The 9,514-nt window shown below is 39.7% G+C and overlaps 1 protein-coding gene across 1 annotated transcript; it reads right to left on the bottom strand.

Moving 5' to 3' along the window:
* Positions 1–421: 421 nt before the first annotated feature.
* LOC144640043 (neuropeptide FF receptor 2-like) lies at positions 422–1,598 on the bottom strand. The gene has a single exon (XM_078499274.1). It carries the CDS (start codon positions 1,596–1,598, stop codon positions 504–506), a length of 1,095 nt encoding a protein of 364 aa, XP_078355400.1. The 3' UTR covers positions 422–503.
* Positions 1,599–9,514: the final 7,916 nt, after the last annotated feature.

Below are 9,514 nucleotides of genomic sequence, written 5' to 3'. Positions count from 1 at the left end.
AACGGACTATCTTTATTGTGTAGAGGCGCTTCGTTCTTGTAATACACGCTTAACAGGAACAGGCGTCACTATATATTTATACGTTTAGCTACCATAAATTAAGTTAGCTCGGGAATAAATTGCTGGGTGGCAAATAATTGTCACAAATGAGAATGGGAGTAGCCACAGAACTTTGCTTCCATCGGAAATAAAATAAGTCCATTAAACATGAGGCTCGAAGGCTCATTCATGGTTCCTCCCCGCGTGAGTTAAATGACTTAATAAAGTAGTCTTGTGCAAGCTTTTGATAGATTTTACATCAATAAATTGAACAATGTTCTCCTTGTCAATGCCATTAAGTTAAGTGAGTAATTGAGTAATTTGAATAACAAAAAATTCACCTGGTGTCTTTTAATTCATATTTCCCTACCCTCGCCTACTTCCCTGATTCCAAACTGAAAAAGAACAAAAGGGCAACAATATTACTGCTGATATTGAACAAGCTGCCACGAAGAAAATAAACATTAAACCACTTCAGAGATAAGCTTGGTTGATACTACAGTTCCTCGATAGTTCATTTCCAGCAGATCCTGACTTCTTGAACATGTATTATACCCCGCCCTTTGTCTGGTGTGTTCGATTATTTCAACGCAACAACCCTTTTGACACGTCTTTGGCAAATTTGTTGTCTTTTTACAGCAAAAGATAAAAGAAAGATATCTAACATAATCCTGGCGAAATTGACGAGTTACTGTCCCATAGATTACCGGGTTTAAACAACTGTGAAATACCGCTAACAAGTCTGAAAACTTGAAAATAACTTCAGCTTTCTCCTGCCCGCTTTTGCCGCCAAAATCGACTAACAGCCATGCCACATGAGTTGGCAGCATGCAGACAGCAAATGAAGCGACAATGGTGGCAAGAATTTTGGCAATCTTTTTGTTCTCTTGTTTCCTTGCTTCCTCGGCTGTCCTCGCTTGGGAAGTGAAAGAACTGCGTCGCTTGGAAAAGAAAAGCTCTCCTCCAATTCTGATGTATGCTACAGCAATGATTATAAGCGGAACGAAGTACTGAAGACCGGCTAGTACAGCGGTGTAGGCTCGCTTGTGATCACTCGTTGGCCAGTCTTCGTGGCAGTAACCCGAAGGACCCACTTTCGCGATGATGATTAATGGGAGTGCTACGAGAAAGGAAAGAATCCATATTACCACAAAACATAAAGCCAGCTTCCTCTTTTCAAGTGTGCTGTCGAAAGGACGGAGTATTGCTTTGCAGCGATGAACCGCCATCAAGGTCACGGTAAAAATCCCCGCGCAGAACGAAACAGTCATCATGGGCCAGATAATCTTACAATACACTAACGAGCCACGGAAATCTGACACTTGCATGTAAATAAACACTGGCAGACACAAGAGAATAAAACTCAGGTCAGAAACTGCCAGATGTACGATAAAAGTATCGTTAATTGTACGAGTGTGTTTCTTGGCGACAACCAAAAGAACAAGAAGATTTCCTGTAGAACCAAACACAAAAGTCAAAACAAAAATCCCCAAAGTGGCTTTCCTTGCCGCTTCGTCAACTGTCTCTCCGGTAGCGTTGTTATTGTCTGAAATATTCATGCTCATTCCGAGTTTCAATTCGAAGACACTAACATGGCAATTTTGTTGTTGAAAATGTGGTTGTTAGGGATTTTCTCGACATCTATGAACCTGCAAGCGGAAAGAAAAACTCGATTTAGTCGGTCCGCGGAAATCGCCTTAGTAAATACGAATTGTCGGCTGTCACAAAGACAAGCAAATTATGCCATTTTCTGACGGCAGTCGGGTCTACTTTGTATCTGTAACAGCTAATTGAAGAACGTGTCATTATCTAAATACATATCGCCACACAATCAGCTTAAAACAATGCTTATCCTATGGCGGCTAAATTCGTTCAAAACACAGTGGATTAGTCAAATGGAAGGTCTTTCAATTTGCTTGATTCCGAATCTGATTGTAATCGCATAGGGAGAATGGTCTTCAGTTCAAAGCTAGCCGACAGATGTGCCGATAAATGTCCCGATATAATTATGTAGCGCAAAAAAAATACATACAATCACAAAACGTTTTAAAATTTTTCTATACTATCACATTATGAATAAATTCTGAAAAAGCAATTATCGCGTACGTTAAAAAGATCCTAATTAAAGCTTGTAGTTTTCTATTTTAACACAAATCTCACTCGTAGTGGAGTGATCATTTCTATCCCTTGTTAAATACGGCTGACCACTTAACACTTTTCTACTACGGGAAATTATAGTATTGACCAGTATTTGCTTATCAAGAAAAGAAATTGAGTGCGCTGACAAATCTAAACTAATAATGTTAAAAATTAGCGCATACTGTACTAATTTTTTTAGGATATAATTCTTTATCCTTGGAATTGAAAGCTACTCTTCTCATTTGCGGGAAATGTTTGCTTTTTCTTTCTGGTAGTAAAGATCAGGATTTTAATTGTTAGGGAAATTCCTCTCAAAACTTATTATTGCTGTCAATTTTGCGAAATAGAGGATTCGCTTTAAAAGTTGACAGGTTTCCGTTCGTGTTAAGTGAAGAAAATTATACAAAAGAACCCGCATGATTCTTCTTTCTGTCATAACAATGACTTAGAAAGACAGAATGTCGAGAGAAACAGGTCTTTTAAAAGAACTTATTGATGATTCCTAGCGTGCGTTATTCAGAACTACACTATAAAAACATACATTTTAGATTCACACCAGGAAGTAAAATATTTACGGAACGAGGAAGTGTTACAGTTGCAACAGGCGTTTAGTTTCACATTGAGTCCGATCAATATTTTTGTATGCATCCCGCTGAACATCAACAAAATGGGCCACTCTCGTCTAAATTCACTCAATATAATCCACCCGTGCGCAATAGTACAAAACAAAAACCATAAACACAACTTATTTGCTATTGTGTGCTCACTGGAGGCCGCACGGCCCAAGAGTACAAAGAAAGAAATGGATGGCAAAAAACCTGCCAAAAAACAAAAAAAACAAAATACTAAATGGAAAAGAACCTAGCAGGCAAAATGAATTCTCAAAGCAAGCATTCTGAAATTCAAATTCTCATAACCAAACATACAATACATCTACCAGGAATCAAGGCTTCTTTATCGATTCTTAGCAGTTGGAAGGTCCATCCAGTCAACAACAAAATCAGAAAAATTATCCCCACCGGCACTAATCATCGGCCAGAATGGAGCCGGAATGCCACAAAGGAACAATAAGTGTCCCAGACGCTTGGCAGTTACGCATATAGAGCAACACTCGCGGAATAAGGCAAATAGGGGGACACGCAGAATTGTTCTCCCCCGCCGAGATCATTACAAATGCATCAATACCTTCTGAACCCGTATTCCAAAACCTAGAATTAAATCTAGAAAGGTTAGCATATAAATAATTAGCAAAACGATCGATAGAATGCGGGCCCCAAACTTAGTCAATGTTTTGAAATGTATTCCACGAAAAAACCCCAGTCATCGGAATCATAAATGCGGCTGAGAAAATCAGCTTTGTCATTCTGAGATCTTGGGATCCATTCCATCTCGATCGAGATACCGCGAGAGCAGCACATGTTAAAAATAGACAAAGCTTCGGACTGCAAATGACCTTTGCTGCTGCCAGATGAAATGATCCTAGGAACGTTCTAATTGTCCGTGAACCATTTTACAGTCAAGCCCGACAACTGGTCCGAAACTAAATCCTGACCGCATTGAACGAAATAGTCACCAAAAACCAGTGACACTGCATCAGAATAAACAACGCTAACAGCGCTAGACTTAGGTGACATACGCTTTCCATTAATAAAGTCAATATTGTTTTGCCAAAATAAAAGTTCATTGCGAATCTCAGGGGACACGTACAAAGGTTGATCCCAGGAGGTTCTTGCTCAATGGCGGCATAACAATTTCTGGTCAACAATCTCGTAATCTTACCAACAGCACACGACATCGATAGAACTTGCCCTGTTATAGAAGCAAGACCTCTGGCTGAAATATTACAACTTTGAAGGCAAACATCCATGGAGGATTTCAGTTTGTGTATTCGCTCTTCAGAAATAAGAATCAAACCCGTTTCAAATTTTAGCACCGACTAACCCAGAAAAATTAACTTCTGAACGGGCTCCCAATTCGATTTATCATCATTAGGTGTAAAACCAGCCGAAGAAAGATCGTTGCGGACTTTAACACTGATGTTTTTGGCACTTTGAAAAGACAAATTTCCCCCGATGCCATCATCGAGATACATCAAGGCCAAATGGCCGCAACCCCTCCAAAACTAAACTAGCTTGAACTGGTGCATCACTTTGGAAAAAATATTAGAAACTGAAGTTAGGCCAAAAGGCAACACCTTAAACTCGTTGAATTTCATCACGCCGTCTATCGAAGGCCATCTGAACGACAGAAAACTTCATATGCTCTTCACAAATGTCAATGTGATGATAAGCAGATTTAAAATCGAAAGAGGAGACAAATATTCCAGGCGAAAACATTTGAAGAACAGTTCTTAAGTCTTCATATTTGTTCTGTTTGTTGGACTTCTTAACAATAAACTTATTTGGATGAGACAAATCTAAAATAAGACGCACTTTCCCAGATGATTGAACAGCAACATGAAGCGGATTACAAAATTGCGGGTATTATCTGACTTCTCCAGTATACAACCACGTTCCAGAAGTTCTGAAATTGCTTCTCGAACAAAGGTGTCCCGACGAAGGGCTGATGATCTGTTTTTTTTTTTTTTTTTGGCAAAGGAGATTCCTTGAAAATAATCTAGAACAAAGTCAGAAGCCTTGACTGAATCACGCCAAAATGAAAAGTTAGCATGCAACTTTCCCTGTGAAAAGCTGGATCCTTCGACGCCCTGATCAAATTCTGACTGCTCCAATAAATCAAGATTTTGCTCCTGAAGACGAAGGTTTATCTTTAGTGTTGCACATATATTGCATCAATACCAACGTTTACCGCATCGATAACACAAAAGAGTTAAAGGAGTATCGACCTTGGGGACGAAAATAACTAGAAGCTGAAGGAAAAGAGCCAGACGAACCGCCAAATCTGGGAGCGCTAAAAATTGAAGGCGCAGTAGAGGAAACTTTTGGGCTGATTTATCTCTTCTTTTCTTGCAATGATTTAATCCTAACACCAGGTCTTTTTGTCCCTTTTTTTTAATCTCTGAGGCGTCGGCCTCGCCGTCAGCCAAATCATCCGTCGTTGACATGTTCTTGGACTGTCGCCCAACCGAATTCAGGTTTATCCGCCAATTTAATTATCTACTGTCTATTACATATATTAATCAAAGAAATACCTCTATTCAGCTCTTCCTTGGTATTAGGAACATTTCCACTTTCAAGGGCTTTCAAGGCTGAATTGCTTGTCTTGACAACTATCCCTTTCTTCTTAAAGACGTAGTTGTCCGGTTGCAGATCCGACGTAATCTGGGCCGCTAAAGCTGACTGTGCTTTAAGCAAATTGGTCTGAAGACCTTGAATTTGAGTGTTGACTGCCGTTAATATCGCATTTCTCTGTGCATCTAAAATGGCACTTAGTTCCGGCGAAATAGAGGCACTAGCTCCTTCTTGTTCTCCCATACGATCAACGAAGACTAAAACTAACTACCAACACGAATAAAATTCAGTCGCCTCCAGAGAAGAACACCAAGATGAAGAAATTAGCATACAACTACTCCTTTAATACTCTACCAAATCCCTAGATAGTTCATACCGACGAGAGAATATTTTTCCGCTAATTTTTCAAAAACGCGGAAAAATTCGATTTTTTTATAACATAAAAAAACAGCTCTATTCTATACGAGCCAAGACAGTCGATTGAAAATTATCGGCGCTGAAAGTAAAAGATGGTATACGTAAAACCAAGGTGTATCTCTACAATTTGATTCTACTATTTAGTTTCTTATAACTGCAATGCTGAGATAAGTTCAATAACTTGTAAAAATCGCCTCATTAAAATCCGCTGTACCCTTGCAATCGATTGCAAGGTCATTGCGAGACCGTGTTTTGAGCGGACAATAATACAATGTTCCCGACTGGTGCCCAGTCGCTATTTATGTGTTTTTAGGTTGACGGCAATCTCGTCCCCATACCTTATTGTTACTTATTTTCGCGGGAACTTAATTACGCGAAAATGGAACGGGCATATTTCGCGGGACTTAAATTTCGCGATTTAGCCAAAAGAATACATTTAAAGGAACTAAATTTCGCGAAAACTGTGTCAAAATACTAGTCTACATTAACAAACAGTAAGTATCAAAATTAACACAACTGATTTTAATTTTCTACGAAAATAATTTCGAATGGCACTGAACAAAACCACATAACAAAACGAGGCTTAAAACAGTGACAGTTTGACATGTTTTTTTGTAACAAAGTAGAGCTAGTTTGACGACTGTACCAAGAACATTATGTGGTAAACTGACCATGACATTGATTAATTATAACGAATTATATAGAAGGGTATTAAAGTTCGCGCCGTTATTTATCGCGAGAACCTTTCTTCGCGGGTCTATAATTTCGCGATTTTGAAAAAATCGCGAAAATCGCGAAAATTAAGTCCCGTGAAAATAAGTAACAAGGTAATAAGATAGCTCTTCTCGTATTTCTTAGCCGGCGAAGCCTTGGTACGAGAAACGACAAGTTCTGGGAACATAGGACTTTTGAATTAGCTCGATTTTTTTATTGGCTGTTTGAAACAAAGGATTATTGAACAGAAGTCAAAAACGCAGCGACTCTCTAATACATTCCTTTGAAAGATCATGACTGCATACACGAAGACCGAAAGTCCTAGGATTTATGACTGGAACATTCTCGTCCCGATAGCCCTTTCGTTTCTCTTAGCCGGCTTGGCCTTGGCACGAGAAACTTCTATGACTTCCGTTCTTCATGTATGCAGTCATGATGTTTCAAAAGAATGTATGAGAGTGTCGTTACATATTTTTGACTTCCGTTTAGGAATTCTTTACTCGCATTAAATCTCTCCTCACCCAAGAATCAAATAAAAACGACTGGGTTACGATTCTAAAAATGTTCAGTAAGGAATTAAAGTTAAAGAAGCTGTAAAAAATTCAGTGTTTCAAGGGGGGTTTAAAGCCAGCCGTGCGATGTTAGGTGACCGCAAAATCTGACACCATCTTGTTTTGCATGAGATCGAGGCCACTTGTAGCGGTCCAAGATGGCTTACAAACGCTGAACTGGCCTGCCATCGCCACGTTACCCGCGGGACTGATTGTAAAAACCGCGGGACTGATTCCTGACAAACGACAGGATTTAATAGATCTGTTCTCCTTCGTCTCGTCGAACGCAAAAAGGAGGTAGCTTTCGTGATCATTATACACTTAATGACTGATCCCGAGGGGAACAGTTAATTTTGTTTTTCGCGAATCTCATTGAGATTCAAGGGAAGCAAAATTAACTGGTTCCCTGAGGGATCCATCATTGAACGTTTTGTTATACAGTCAACTCTTTCTTAACGGACACCTCTGTAGACGGACATCTTGTGTTGGCCGTTTTCAGTCATTTTGCAGTAAGTTTACTCCCTATAAGACGGCCACCTCTCCAAGTCGAACAGTTGGAGCCGGTCTCGACGGTGTCCGTCTTAGAGAGAGTTGACTGTAAAGCCAAACGAAGCCTCGGTCATCATTCGCTGGCAACATTGCAATGTTACCCTCTGACGTCATAGATTTTGCAATGTTGTGCGCTCCGGAATACTTTTTTGGCGGGAAACAGTTTATACTGTTGGTTGTCATGTGACCTCGAATTAGCCAAAAAAAGCCATGCTGTTGGGGAAAAATTTCGAGTAATAACAATACTTCTTATTTCACAGTCTTATTTCTGGAGCGGCAGGTAAAACATCTTTAGCGCAGCGCTTTAATCTGAAAGTGTTGAACTCACTGGATCTGGAGATCCAACCGCAACAATGCAACATGGGTAGGAGCAGGAGAGACAGGAGAAAACTGCAGTGCCATTATTTAAATAGCTGAGAGCCTCATTCCATAATTTTTCAGAATATTGCGGCGAAAATTCCGCTTGCTGATTGTACGCAGAGTATTAATTATTACCCGTTATTACACGCGTAGAATGGCGGATACGGTTAATATACGGCATCGAGAATAAATACAGAGTATGATAACTGGAAGTTTGTAGCAAGATGTATGAAATGATACTAATAACGAAAAATAAATTGCTATCTTTTATCTGACGGATTGTTCTTCGACGGTAACGGGAATCATCCAAACGTTCTCTGTTTTCTGCCATTGATTGGTCAAAACTACCACAGGCAGCCTAGACCTAGCCTGCTTTGTGACATGCAGGCTACCCAGACGTTGTTTGTGATTTAATATTGCGTTACGTTTTGAGCCATTAAAGGAAAGTTGAGACAAGGGTTATGAGAATGGTTCGAACATCGCTGTTAGTTCAACTTGTAGTAAAGGATTCAAATAAAAGTAGCTTACCTTACCCTGCGCTTGTGTCTCTGAGCTGGCTGAGTTGTTCTAGAGAGCCATTTTATAGACGATTTAAACTTCGAAAACGCGATCATCGTGCTATCTGGACACCGTGGGAAGCGGATATATCTGTCATCTTGACCTCACTTGACTCACTTATTAACTTTTACCTTGGTCCAATCTCTATTGTCTTGGGCGACATTTACCAAGGTGTCAGATGGTGTTTACACAAGTAAAATGTTTACCCAGGTAAGTAAACACTGATACCTCGGTAAAACGCCCAAGTCATTTATAACAAAAGCACTCAAACATTGACCAGACAAGATGCTCATTACTAGCTAACTTAATTTACCGCCACAAGTTACCTCGTGGACCGCTCGCACTGAAGGTAAGATCTAATTTAAAGTACGCATACGTGTCTGAGCTAAGTTTCGGAGTTTCATTTCGTTGACTTGTAAACTGTATCGTAAATAGAATGCCAAAACAAACGAAAACGCGGGCAAAGTCAAAGTCAAAGTCTTAACGTGTCCCGTACGACATCGAAATCCAGACAAACACAGAAAGCCGGGACAAACACATGGGCCGAAATTCCAAATCCGATCCAAACCGTTGATGCTTTCATCTGAAATGAGATCGACTGGGTGAGAATGATAAACTTCAAACTTGCTTGCAAATAATACAATCAGGTTTCTCGTCCGTAGTATCAGTAAAATTGTAACACACAAATGCCAGAGCGCGATTGTTTAGTTAAGTATTGTTTATGCCGTACACTCATATAACCTTTGCGAGAATGTTGCGAGGTTATAATTTTTTTTAACCGGAGCTTTCGCAGTTCTTATTTTTTAAGAGCTTTTTGTAGTTTTTAGTAATAAAAACTACAAATGGCTTGAAGAAATCACCTCCACGTCCTGTTCTTTCGCGCTCAGTTCAATTTGGTTGTCAAATAATGTCAATAATAAGAACCTTTGTCATTCGCAGCGACGCGATTCTTGTCAAACGATTTTACGGAGGCCCTCCGTATAACCGCATTTTTTT

Source organism: Oculina patagonica, unplaced genomic scaffold (genome assembly GCF_052425735.1).
Source record: "Oculina patagonica isolate OP01 unplaced genomic scaffold, crgOcupat unplaced170, whole genome shotgun sequence".
Lineage (NCBI taxonomy): Eukaryota > Metazoa > Cnidaria > Anthozoa > Scleractinia > Oculinidae > Oculina > Oculina patagonica.
Note: the sequence above shows the minus strand (reverse complement) of the source record. Positions and strands in the feature narration are given on the sequence as shown.

Bases quoted from the DNA above. Each gene is read 5' to 3' on its own strand.
- LOC144640043 (XM_078499274.1), bottom strand. From the start codon at position 1,598: ATGAATATTTCAGACAATAACAACGCTACCGGAGAGACAGTTGACGAA.